The 13719-nt window shown below is 49.9% G+C and overlaps 1 protein-coding gene across 3 annotated transcripts in view; it reads right to left on the reverse strand.

Moving 5' to 3' along the window:
• The window catches only part of MAPK4 (mitogen-activated protein kinase 4), a 46242-nt gene that overhangs the window by 13280 nt on the left and 19243 nt on the right, over positions 1 to 13719 (reverse strand). For all 3 annotated transcript variants that reach the window (XM_069775004.1, XM_069775006.1, XM_069775005.1), the window contains exons 2-3: positions 10752 to 12178; positions 576 to 720 (exon numbers count right to left, since the gene is read on the reverse strand). In XM_069775004.1, coding sequence (XP_069631105.1) covers positions 576 to 720; positions 10752 to 11297 — 691 coding nt within the window. In that variant the 5' untranslated portion in view covers positions 11298 to 12178. The remainder of the gene's footprint in view (positions 1 to 575; positions 721 to 10751; positions 12179 to 13719) is intronic.

The raw sequence follows: 13719 nt of genomic DNA on the forward strand, positions 1-13719 counted from the left end.
CACATTATCTCCTGTCCTTATACTCCACCCTTTGATAGCATCCTCCCTCACAACAAAAAGCTCTTATGTTTGGTTGGAAACCCAGAAACAGAAAAAGGTTTTGTTGTTTCATCAGAACTGTTCTTTGTTTGGGGTTTTGCTTTCGGCAGCAGACCATCCCTGCCCAGCAAGGCTCGGCACAGAGGCACCGTTGACCCCAGCCAGCCTCAGGCACCCCACCGGCCGGTGGCTTCCCACTGGGTGCCATCACATCCATACCACTGTGTGCTCTTCCCAGGCAAGCACAAGGCGGCTGATGGTAACTCTTCTCTGTCCCCAAGGGCCTGCCTGTATCAGGGAAGTTTGCACCAACCAAGGGACCCCCTAATAACAGAGGCTGTGCAAGTGAAATTTGTTCTGGTGACAGTTCTCATGTCTCATAACCAACTGTAGGATCCCTGTAGCGATGTGACAAGTGTTGCCTTGGCTGGCAAGGGGAGGGGAATGCCCTCTGCCATGCTAAAAAGGCTTTGAATTGGGTAGCAAGGAAGGAGGGAAGGAGAAAAAAAAACAATCAATGGGAGCCAGAAACCTACCTGCAAAGAGCATCCTTCCTGTCAGCATCTCAGCCAGGATGCAGCCGGCCGCCCACATATCGATGGCTTTGGTGTAGTTGTTTGGCGAGAGGAGGAGGCGGGGGGAGCGATACCATTTTGTTACTAAGCCTTCGGAAAGGTAACCCTGAAAAAGCAGAGATAGAGACGTCAGCAACCTTGCAAGAGAGCTCCTCTGCTCCTCCCCAGTCAGCCCACACTGCCCACTGTGGCCCCACCATCAGATCCTGCAGAGAAACCTGCCCACCACGTTTGTGCTGCATCGATGGCAGGCTGCAGCTGTATATCTTGCAGGAAGCAAAGAGGTGAGACACACACCACTGGAAACACAGATGCTTTGGTGCTCCAGGAGGCAAAGCACCCAAAAACTTATTTGCTGTTTGTCACCATGGTATTGAAGCATCTTCTGCAAAGGACAGATGGCTTTAATAGCACAGACTTGCAGATCATACTTGCAAAAGTTATTTCAGGTCACTGTTAGAGGACTTAGATGTATTATATAAATCCCCATTGCACCATTTGAGACATTTAGGAAGGTAAGCACATTATTTAAGTACTTTGCTGGGTCCCAGCTATAAGCCAGCAGTGTGTGAAGGAAGCCTTTCCCAGCTCAGTACCCCAAGCACAGTACTTCAATTTCCAAACGTTACCAGTTTGCAATGTTTTGCTGATTCCATCTGTAGTTAATCCTGTATTTATAGTCCCTCCATAGCTACCTAAACCACTGCTAACAGCAAGCTACATACCGCTGAATTCCCATGGGTCCGACTCCCAGCACTGATGCTGAAAATGAATTTTTAAAAGGCAGGAGCTCCCAGGGGAGCCCACGCAAGAGCAGTTGCCTGTGGGTCAGCCCAGCGAGAACCAGGGGAGGACACAAGACTGGAGCAGAGGTGGCAGGGGGAGCACACAGGGCTCCCAAGCGGGCAGCGCTCAGCAGGATCCAGCCTCGCACAGAAGCCAGGCGAGTTCACCCCATCTGCATCCTTGGGATGCTGCTGCAGCGAACCCTGTTTCGGTTTGGGGTGTGTGCTGGGAACTGCGGATGAGCCCAGGCAGCATCTCACAGGGGTGAGACGTGGGATCTTGTAAATAAAGAGGAAAATGAGGGAGCGGGCAGAAAAAAAAACAGATTTAGGGAGGAACATCACTACCATGTGGAAGGAAAGCCTCCTGGACCAGCAGATGTCTTAAAGCATCGCTGAGCGAGTAATACAGCCCTGCAAGGGCTCCTAGCCAAGACTCTTGAAAATAAGACGCTGTGGGATAAGTGGGAAAGCCCTTTTGGGGATTAGCTAGCTGGTGCAGAGCTAGGAAACCCTGCCCTTTCTGCACTGAGCCTCAGTCTTGCCTAATAAATCGCCTCCCTCCCTTGCCACCCAACCGCTGGGGCCCCAGCATCGCCTCCGGCAGCCGGGTGGTGTGGGGCAGGTCCTCATCCTCCGTCCTACTTTGCTTACAGTGAGGATGGTCGGTTGGGATGCTTGACCTGGTTTTAAAGGAGATGCCCTCAGCAGCACCCCATGGGACAAAAGACAGAGCGCCGTCGTCTCTTTGGACCACAGCCCTCCCGTTCCTGAACTCACCCGGGAGATTTAACACAAGTGCCAAGCGCTCAGCAGCTCCCGCTGAAATCAAGGGGATGCGTTCAAGCCTGTAAATAACACTGGCATCTTGAGGGATGTCCCAGCACCCCCCCGCTTAGCTTGCCGGCCAAGCTCCGGATGCGCGGGTGCCGTGCCGGGGTTGGACATGAATGGTTATTTCATCAGGATAATGCTCGAATATTCAGAAGTGGTATTTTCTATGTTAAATATAACACATTAACAGAACGAGGTAGATTGAAACACAGTAGAAAAGACAAAATAAATTAAATTAGGAAGTTGAATTGCATTTAAATGCCCTGAAACATTTGGAGGGTATCAAAATGCAGTAAGAACATAGAAACTCAGTCAAAAACTCCATCCTAACTGATATAGTTTCATAAACTGTTTTCAGCTGCAATATAACTGCGATTCTCCCATCAGAAACGGTGCAACCAGGTTGATTTTTTTTTAGCTCTTACTCCTAATTCCTTTTTTACTCTTTATTGCTCATGATGAGAAGGGCTGCAGCAAAGATGCTAACAGGACTCTTTACCCTCCTAGTTTCCCGAAGCACAACAGCTGGCACCTCTGAGCATCCCTCCACAGCGGCGGATATGCCAGCCCACCCGCCTCTCCTCTCACGGCACCCAGGAAATTTCTTTGTGCACCATCACGAGGTTTTTTACTGCTCCTCCTCCCCCAGTGCAGGTTTTTGTTCCAATTTTCAAACATTTAAGTTGTCAAGTTTTTAATCATAAAAGGTTTGCTTTTAAAAGAACATTTTAATTTTGGTCTTCTTAACGTAAGTTGTAATGGAGACTGATTAGCTGAGAAGTTTCATTTAATGCTGTTATATTTTTGCTAATGCGGCTGAATCAGAACCAGCACAAAAGCTCCCAGGCATTATCCGATCAGACTGCTGCTTTTTGGTTACTGCAATTATTCCCAGCAATGGAGACACTGGTACTTATCGGAAAACCCTAAGAAAATAAACTTTGGGGATAGTCATCTAGGGCAATTCCTGGCTGGAGCAATTTTGTCCCCTTCCCAGTAAAGGAATGTCACTCTCCTTACAGATTTAATGCTCGATTCATACGTTTCTCCTCTTTGACATCAAGATAGATTTGAGTTCTCAGGGGTGTGTGCACCATGCAAAATGTATGAGCAATATACTGCAAATATCTATATGTTGCAACAAACCAAACCTTTTCTTCCCCAGGCATCTCTTATGTATCGGAGAAAATTCCCTGCAAAAACTCACTGAATATTTTGGACGTAACTCCAACCCCTCCCCTGCCGTGTGAGGTTACTGGTGGTAATTAATTAGCAGAGCTTCTCATTGTGCTTCCCTCTTCTGTCACCCATCACCATGTAGTTGACTGTTGTCTCCCTGCTTCCATCTGCTGAATAACCCAGACCATCGGGTCACCCACCACCAAGCCCAGGAAGGACCCGTGGGGAGGAGCAACCGACAGCTTCTCTCCATCCCACCGACTCACGGACCATACACTTGGACCCCCCCCTTTGCTTCCCATGGCATTCTGCTGCTGGGATCTGGGTTATCCCTCCTCTTCCTCAGGGGAAAAATACTGGGAAGGGCTGATGGGAGGTTTGAAAATCAAGACTTTTCCGACCTGGCCCGAGGTCCTCCAGCAGGAGTGGCTGGGGATGCTCCCTGGCCAGGCAGCACGGGACCCCAGTCCTGAGCAGCTTGTACAACCCCAACATCTACGTCTGCTCTGCCTCCACGGTGGCTAAAAACATGGGCTAGATCTTTATTTTTATAAAATACATAAGATAAGTTCCTATCCTACCACCTGGAGGAAGTAACTACAGTCTTGTGGACTATCAAGTCCTATGCAGAATTATCAGCCCAGCTTTGGGAGCCGGGATCATGCAGTTGCCGGCACAGCCGTGGGATCCACCTAAACCTGGGTTAGGTGCGGGCTCAGCTCTTACCTGTGATGCCAAGACTTACACGAGGGCATCAGCCATGCCAGGATGGAGAGCTCGAGCACCTCCACCCATCACCTATGCAAAGCATGGGCTTTAGCACAAGAATTTCATCATTTATGTAGCTTCAACCAGACAGAAAGAGCAAGAGCAGAAGCATATTAATTAGTTCTAATTAAGATGATACATCTTCATGACAACATTCTGTGGATTCAGCACAGCCCTTTCTGAACTGAAAAATTACTGGTGTCTCTTTAAAAACCAATATAACAGAGTTAATTTAAAACCAGAAATAGTTTCAAGTCCAAGGCTTGCTCTCAAGCCCTCCCATGCTATTTTTTTTGCAGTTCTCAAGTATCATTTTCCTGCTTCTCCTCTGCTCCTGCGGCATGTGCAGGAATAGCTCAGGCAATCTATAAAGATGATGAATTCACTACAGGTAGGATAAGCATCAAGTTGGATCAAACAGCACAGCAAGGAAACTGAAAAGCAAAGAAAAAGAAATGCTTTTTCTAATCTTTACACAAAACGGATTTCATGCATTGCTTGCAACACCAGAAGGAGAAACAATTTCGGGTGGGTGCTGCTGCATCCCGGTGTCACAGCGCTCACGGCACGCTGGACCACCTGCATCCCGAGCGCGCCGAGGGAAGCTGGCACGGCACGGCACGGCAGCATGTGGGGAGCACGGCAAGACACGCCAATGCTCCGAAACAACCGTCACCCAAGCCCAGAGCTCCTCCTTGGAGCTGGAGGAACCAAAGGCAGGTCTCCTCGAGGCAGACACCGAAATTCAGGATCCCATCTACCACAAACCAAGCAGCCCCTAACGCTGCAACCCAAAGCTTCTCTTGAGAGTATTTCACACCAAAATCCATCTTCCTGCACTCAAAAAGTTGCAAAGGTGCGGACCAGGTGCCTGTGAACTGGAAATCCAGCAGGATCTAGCCACAGCCTGTGTATCCACACCTCTATCCACAGCCAGGAACTGGATTTCTGCTGCTGCACCTGTGGGAGCCCGGTCGGCTCCTGCTGCAGGCGGCTGCGGTACCAAGGTGGGGACTCAAAATAGCAACAACCCCAAGCTTTCAGAATAATCCTGGTGCAGCAGCAGAGTGGTGCCTCTTCACAGCATGTTTTTTAAGCTTATTTTTTAAAAGGCAGGTAGGGCAGCTCTAGGAGAGGCTGGAAAAGACACCGCGTTTGCAGGAACGTTGCTCCATAATAAAATAATAGAACTGCCATTGTGCATGGCTCCAGCAACGTGACGTGTGTTCTCATCGTTTTGGGATGACAGAGTGCATTTATTTCAGGACCGCAGACTATTACGTGCTTCATCAGAGGACAGAGAAGGAGAATAACCGAGTCGGGGTCACAGAGGGGAGGCTTCGCGCTGGCTGCACGGGGCCAGGGGCAGCTGCCCGAGGGTTGAACATGGAGGGTGGTCCCCTCTGGGGTGAGTATGGAGCAACATCCCACATCCTCATCTCCTTTGAAGACCTCCTCATGATGACCCACCTGGGAATTTTATTATTTTACCGGATGAACTGGAAGCTATTATGTTTGCACTGATCAGCAAGTACAAAACGAAGGGAGGACTTCAAAGGTTTGAAGATGTTCTGGAAACTATTTACCATGAGATCTCCCCCTAATAGGGCTGCTGCAGCCTCCTTAGCATGGAATCTCTGCCAATTAATTCTGTAATAAATGTTGCCAATAGGCAAAGGGAGAGAGGGTCCCCTGGCAGCCCCATGCAGATGCCCCCAAATGCTTTGGGGCACCAGGCAGAGCACCCAGACCCCCAGAAGAGGTAATCTGACTATCTTGTACAACGTAGGCAGGTTAAGGAGCGTCCCACTTCGCTGTCTCATCACCTGAGTGAAGAGACTCAGAATGTCTCAGTATCCCCATATAGCAGGAATTTCTGTTGTCTTCTCCAGACAGGACCACCCAACCCAATGGCTCCTCTCTGACCAGCGCTGGGCGACACACCACATGGGATGCACAGCCAGGGCTGAGTTTGCCCTCTGAAACATTTATTATTTTTAAGTCTAGACATTCATTAGTATTTACTCCAATTTTTAATGCTTGACTTTGCTATCTCCCTGCTCTCCCATCCCACCTGTCCACCACGAGCTGAGGGTGCTCAGCATCTCAGTTTTACACCCCATTCCCTCCCCAAACTTGGGGCAGATCACATCCAGACTCTCATTTGGAGCCAAAGATATTTATTAAGGTGTAAGAGCAGGGATGGACGGATAGATGGGCAGCTAAACACATCCAGGCAGCCTCTGAAGAAATGCAGGCAGAGGCTGGACCATGAGGGGAAGGCAGCGAGGTATGGGCCAGGCAGGACCACGAGGCTGCAGATGGAGGGGGCACTGCAGAGTGCTCCAATGGTGAGGGCGAGATGCTTGCATTCAATAAGGAGGTGGTTGATGAAAAGATAAATGCTCGGCTTTGTCTGTTTTGCATAAGGATAAGGACCTCACAGAGGCCGGAGCTGCTCCTTATCTTCATCTCCAGCACTCCTCCGCTCAACATTTGGGCACCAAGTAGCATGGCAAAGCATTCGGATTACAAACAGCAGCGACTGAGGAAAAAGGGATTAATGTGGAGATGTTCTAGAGGGATAAACAGCAGGATTAGCGACTCCGGGGACAAAAAGAGTAGTAAGAAGGAAGAGAAAGGAGCCTGCACGGCTGGATGGAGAGAGCATCAGGGAAAGGACAGGGTGACAGAGAGAGGTGGATGCACAGTATCATCTCCCGAGGGTCCTCTTCTGCTAGGCCTGATATTCTGTGCCCTAAAGACATCTTTGCAAGTACATGAGCACCCAGGGAGCTTAGAAGTGTGTTTCTCTGAGACAGGGCTAAAATTTAAGCTGTCAGGTCTAAGCAGCCTATGAAGGTACAGACCCAGATCTGGACATGACCTTGGCAGCTTGAAATTCATCTTGTTACGGTGAAGTTTCAAATTAACAGATGCCCCCGTACTGCTCTTATCACATGGAGAAAGGGATTTGAGCAGCAAACACCAGCCAAGTGGTGGGACAAATGTAGGCGAAGCTGCTCTGTTTCAAAGCTGGTGACGGCCAGCTCCCTGCTGTGGTCCAGGGCGTCTCCCAGAGTTGGAGAGCTCTCCCTTTCCCACTAAATTATCCTAATTAAAAGGTTGCCTGCTGCAAGCCATGTAAACAAGACACATTGCCAAGTAAGGGCTATTATTTTGGTGGTATATGTATTTCTAAACTGTGTTTAAAACTCTGCTCACAGTCTACCACAGTTGTTATTTGCCATTTTAACACTCAGCAGGATGGTTTGGGATTTGAGAAAAATCAGGTCAGAAGAGCTGTGACCTTTTAGATGAATAACAACACACAACCTGCAATTTTCCATGTTAGCAGAACCCAGCCATCAGTCTAAGCACATTTCAGATACAAAACATCCTAAGAGAAAAAAAACCCAAGCGCTTAAGATGACCCTTCCTTGCCGCAAAGGTTTGCAAGAAAACGTTACGCTAGAGGTATAGCTCTGCACTACCTTCAGCGGTTTGGATCTGCTTTTGGGCAGCTCTGCATTAGCACCTGCTGGTAGCACCAAAATTCAGGGTGTAAGGATCCCTGTCCTGCTTAATGCCGGTCAGCAGTGGAGTGGAGGCTCAGCAGCTTCAGACACGGTGATGTCCCAGTCCTCTCCCTCTTGCTGATGCTTTCTGCAAGAGCACAGACCAAGGAGCTTATAAATCTGTATGAGCCCTTGAGGAAAGCGAAGGTTGAAAGGGAAGTATGGAAAGGAATTGATTTTTCTGAGCCATCTGAGAAGAGCTGGAAATCAAAGGCAGGACTGACCCAAGCCCCATTCAAGCCCTCCTATCATACCTCTGCCTTTGCGGTGCCCATCACCTGGCTTCAGCAAACACAGTCCTCCCCATCACCAGAATTTACAAATAACTGACATTATTTGTGATGCTGGATGCTCACCACAGTGCTGCTATTTTCGGCTCTGCTCTGGAGCCATATTCAGGTCCCTCTGCACAGTGGGGATCTGCAGGATTTTTGCACTGATGCTCTAGACTCATACCCCCAGGATTAATCGGAGGATGCTCATGCAATGGCATCTTGCAAAAATACATCCTACCATGAAGCTGCACCCCTGGTCATCCTCCTGACAGCTCTTTCCCACTGCACTGGCTGTTATTAAGGTGACAGAGAATTGCTTGGAAATAACAATAATTCTGCAGCAGACACCAACCGATGACTCCTACCCTGATCCTGCAGTCTCTGACAGAACGATGCTCCTTAAATCAGTGACTTTCTGCATTCACGTAGCACTATCTTGTTTGCAGGGGTTTTCTCTGGGAGTTACCCTCCCTTGGGAAAAGCCTCTGAAGACACCTGACTCAAAAAAAAAAAAAAAAAAAAAAAAAGCAACACACACACTTTAAAAGCAAGGACCCTCTTCCTGAGCTGCGTAATAAATAACCCAGGTGAGGAAGGGAGCACAGGAGGGGCAGGAAGCAGTGACAAGGACCCCGCACTCACTCCCCGATGTTCCTTGCAACCTTCTTCCTTCTCCCCAGGCTCTGTTTCTCCCCAGACCCCAGACTCAAAACCAGAATAGATCAGGGCTCAGCTTCAGGATCACGAGATCATCTTTTCACCATCCTTCTCCCTCTCCCCTTCCCTGCCTCCCTGCGCAAAGCAATGGTGCCCAAATCAGCCATGCTGGGCAGAAATCCATCGGTAAATGCAAAGTGTATTTAAACCTCTGCATAGGCGCAACGGCGGGTCCATGGAGGACACTGAACTTGTCCATACAAACGTCCAGCTTAAAAAAATAGATTTTATCTTACAATACCAAATAGTAACTTTAACCAGAAACTGTCTGCAGACTGCATCGCATCCACTGGTGCAGACCACGCAATGCTTTGCTTTCTCCTGGGACCACGTGGATCTGCGAGCTGATGAAGCCTCCACCGTGCTCCTCCACTGCTCCAAACTTCCAGCCTGGACACCAACCTGCATTAAACATCTGCAACTCCCTTCAAAATCCATTAGCATCAGGACTGTGTGTTACAGAGACTTCTCGCCCATTTTCCTTGCCTCCCTCCCTCCCACATTGCCTGCCCACTGTCACCACAGCCACCGCTCCCACCCTGAGCTGCTCCACCAGCAAAGCCACCGTGACCTGCTCCCAGCTCCAGCCTCCCTTTCTCGAGGGCACGGGAGAGCCTGAGGGCAGGCTGGCCACGGTGGCCGTGGGATGCCGGATCCCTCCCCAGCCCCCTGTCCCAAGAGAGAACACCACATACAGAGCTATCCCACCAGGCGGGTTTCGCTGCAAAAGACTGCCACGCTGAATTAAATTTGTTAGAGGAAAAATGCAGTTCCTTTAATAGCTGCATTTTTGCCCCAGTATAGAACTGTTTTCAGTACCTTAAATTATTTTGCATGGTTTGGCAGCTGCCTGGGAATGCAACCCTTTGTGGAGAAGCCCACAGCCCATGGCTCTCTAATTCCTTGTTAGAAAGTGCCACTTTGGGGGACTTTCAGCTCTCCTTGGGCAGACGGAGAGAAGTTGGTGACAGCAGCAGGAGAAGAAAACTGAGTCCCAAAGACCCCCCAAGGAGGGGACAGATTTCACCTACTCAAGGGCGGGGGGGGGTGTGTGTCCTGATTTTTCCTTCATTCCTCTTTTTGCTCCTTCTCCATCCCAGCCAGACTGCCACATGAAGGCATGCATGGACCAACAGACAGGACTGCAGGGGATGCTCAGGCTGGGGGGCCTGGAGGGCTCTGGACATCCCCTGCCCCGAGCAGGGCAGCGGTGGGGCACTCCAGGCTGCCCTGGGCTGCACCCGGCCACTCACAATTATTATTGCATTATAATACAGTATGTCAGTACCAAAGAGCAAAAAATTTCATAGGTTATTTGGATCTTGACCTTGGTTGAAAGAATATGACTGTATCTCAAAGACCTATCCCCCTTTCTCTATGATTAAGTAAGTGTAATTCAGATAGAGTTGGGATATTAAGAAGCGGGTTGGCACAGAAGTGAGGACAAAAACAAGCAGAGTAGCTGCGGACGAGCCAGGTACCTTTTACACATGCTTCCACTGTGGGGATGAACAGCAGCTTGTGTTTTATAAAAGCAGCAAAGCAGGAAACACAGAGCTTAATCATTTGAGTAAAGCGAGCAAACGCACTGCCCCTCACAGTCCATTGCTGGGATGGAATAAAATATGTAAGTATACATTTAATATATATGATATAAAGCAACGAAAGACACTTGAAGGGCACTTGAACCCTTCCTGTGCCCTGCTTGCTGCTTTGCAGAGCGGGAGAGCCCTGGGGCACGCTTGGCAGAGCTCAACCCACTGCCTTTGCCTGCAAAACATGACCTGGCTTGGGGCAGGGAGGGCAACCACCACCAGCGACCACCCCAGCAATGACCACCCCAGCAGGGCTTACAGCTGCCTGAACAGCCTCAAGGACCAGTTTCTCCCAAGAAGATCCACCACGGTCCAACCGCTTCAGCCTACATGCGTTCAATGCCTCCCCATGCCGGCCAGCAGCTCACCGAGACAGCACTGGCCTCATTGATTTGGCATCACCTACCTTGTGCGAGTAATGCTGATCCACAATTCTGGCCAGCCCGAAGTCACCGATCTTCAGCACCAGGTCCTCTGTGCTGATGAAAATATTGGCTGGTTTGAGGTCGCGGTGGAGGACGTTGGCCGAGTGGATGTACTTCAGCCCCCGCAGCAGCTGGTACATGAAGAGCTTGGCGTGCTCCTCTGCGAGCTTCCCCTGCTCCAGCAGCCGCGCCAAGTCCGTCTCCATGTACTCCTGGACGATGTACACCATGTTAAACTTGAAAAAATCCCCGTGCAAGTTGGTCCCCTTCGGCCCCAACACCTCGTACACCTTCACGATGTTATCGTGGTCCAGGCGGCGGATGATTTTGATCTCCCGGAAAGCGTGCTTCATGCTCCGCGCGTCGCCAATGGTGATCTTCTTCACCGCTACTTTGCGGCAGCTCTTGCTGTCGAGGGCTGACAGCACCAGCCCGTTGGCCCCGAAACCCAAGGGGCGAAAATTAATGAAGCGACAGCCCAGGTCGTACCCGTACATGCTGGCGATACAGTCGCACTTCTCTGCCATCGCGTGCTCTGTCCTCTTTCAGCTTTTTCCTCTTTGTCACTTGAAAAGCTGGGAGAGTCGAAGGGCTTCCAGATCACAAACGTGGTTTGAAATCAAGTGCCTCATTATTACTTACAGATGCTTAAGGGGGGCCTCGCTCCGAGCCCATCGCTTCAAGATGATGCGTGGATGCAGTGAAAATAGATGCGAGCACTCACACACAAATAAAATGTTTTAAACTGGCTGAGAAATCAAGGGGTAGAAGAGACTTTCCAAGCAGCGTGGATAAAGGCAGCCCAGAGATCTCTAGCAAAACAGAAAGGTTAATTTTCTTGAGACTAAAAAATCAGCACTGCTACATTTTTCAGCCACTCTCTCGCTTTCCTTCTCCGACGTCCTCAAGACGATGCTGAAGCGCAAGGCTGGCGGCGCAGATGGATGCCCGGTCCCACGTCCCCGGTGTCTCAGTGCCGGGGCAGCCAGCCAGCCCTACCATGGGGCAGAGCCCAGAGCAGCCCCATGGCCCCTCCGCTGCCCCAAACCCTCCCTGCCCACAAGTTTTGACACCGTTTTCCCCACCAGTGAAGCGCATCCAGGCACTGGCCGGGCTCCCCAGCAGTCAGCAAAGCTTCACCTTTCTCGTCGCTCCCTTTTCGGTACAGGCAGGCCCCATCTGCCCCACCAGCAGACAGAAATCTCGATGGCAGCAAACGTTTTGCAGACCAAAACTCACTTTATCGGCTGCATTCAGCGCAGCAAGTTTCCACATTTGCAGTTCCAACACCTTCGCCTTGTACGTCTTTCACTGGTGAAGTCAAGCGCCATCTGATCTTTACAGCTTGCCGGAGATGTTCCCTGCACTGCATAGCCCGCTTATCCCTCAGCAGGTCTCAGCCCCACTCCTGGAAGAAAAGAGGAGATGGATTGACTTGATGCTGGCACTGCCTATGCCTTGTCTACGTAATGGGTTGCTGAAGGTTAACCATGAGCAAAACTGTGACCTTTCAGAGATTCATTAGTCATCCCCTCCAAAAATCATACATCATTACCAGCATTTTTCAGATGATTAATTTTTCCTTTTCAATTTGTAATACACAGAAAACTGTAACTCTTCCTTTCACCTTTGTTGTTTTTTTTATCTTAATCTGTCTGAAAACATTACAAAGCGATTTGCAGAAGGCAAAGGTTCAACAGCACACTATGTCTCCGACTGCACATTTAAAGCACATCACAAGGAAAGCACGGTAGCAGCCCATGAGGGTACAAATCCTCCCTGCCAAGCAGCTGAGACCAGAGAGGGCCACAGAGTTTTTCAGCTTATAACAACCAAAATTGCTTGGGCAAACGACACGGTGCCACCCTGGCCGGTTTTGCAAAGAGCCTTAAAAACCAGCTGCAAGAGTGGGATAGCCCCTGAATTTGGGGGTCCCACAGCAAACCTCAACAGCAGCCTGGGGATGCTGCTGGCTCTGTGCCTGTGGTCGCGGGGAGCTGCCAAGCCCTTCCCTCATGCAGCAAACCACACCGTTTTAGTGCATTTATAAAGAGAGATGCTCCGGCATTGCTCAGCCCGGGGTGCACAAGCAGCTAAAGACAGGGCTCGTTTCACCTCCAGTGTGCCAAGGGAAGAAGGAGAGCATCCTCATTAAGATGGACGAGCCGTTTTGTTAGCTGCGGGGATTTGCCATCCATCAGCAGCGCCTGAGATCACAGCTCAGGCCCCCGACTCTGCCAAGAGTCGCTCAGCATGGGCAGCCGTCCCCCTGTTTCTCCAACAGCTTTGCCAGTGATGAACGCAGAGGTGGGATGACCCAGTGGGAAAATAGGAGCTGACTTCATCTTTCACCGCGTCCTTCGTAAGGATGCGCTCGGCACCCAGACGCTGCAAAAACACTTCCCCTATCTGTCCAAGTTCAGCAGCTACTCCTGCAGAGGCATGAGCCAGCCTGCAGCCTCCCAAGCTTTGCTCTTCTCTTCTGGTTGTGGTTTCACAGACCCAAGAACTCCTCCATGCAAACAAGTTATATATACGAGATAGATATAGGGTCCTATGGTCCTCTTTGAAAGTACGGCTGAATATATAAATATATAGAGAGAGATGAATGATGTAACATTTAAGTTGTGGTTTTATCACCCCCTATTAATATGAAAAGACTTAACGACGCCCTTGGCATTAAGAAGCTGGAACAAATGGACCCAAGGCAAGCAAAGTGAGCAACAGCAGTGAGTTGCAGTGTCTCAGGAGCATAACCCATATTTCAAAGCCTCTCTGTGCTAACACATGCTCCTCTGAGTGATGAAGGAATCTCTTAACAAGATGGACTGGCTTTTAAAGAAAAGAAAAGCAGCAGAGGAACCTTCCAGCATGACAGCAGACCCCCCCACTCCACTGCTGGCAATGGCCTAACAGGCAAATACCGACGTCTGCTGGGGACTAGGATGC

Source organism: Haliaeetus albicilla, chromosome W (assembly GCF_947461875.1).
Source record: "Haliaeetus albicilla chromosome W, bHalAlb1.1, whole genome shotgun sequence".
Classification (NCBI taxonomy): Eukaryota; Metazoa; Chordata; class Aves; order Accipitriformes; family Accipitridae; genus Haliaeetus; species Haliaeetus albicilla.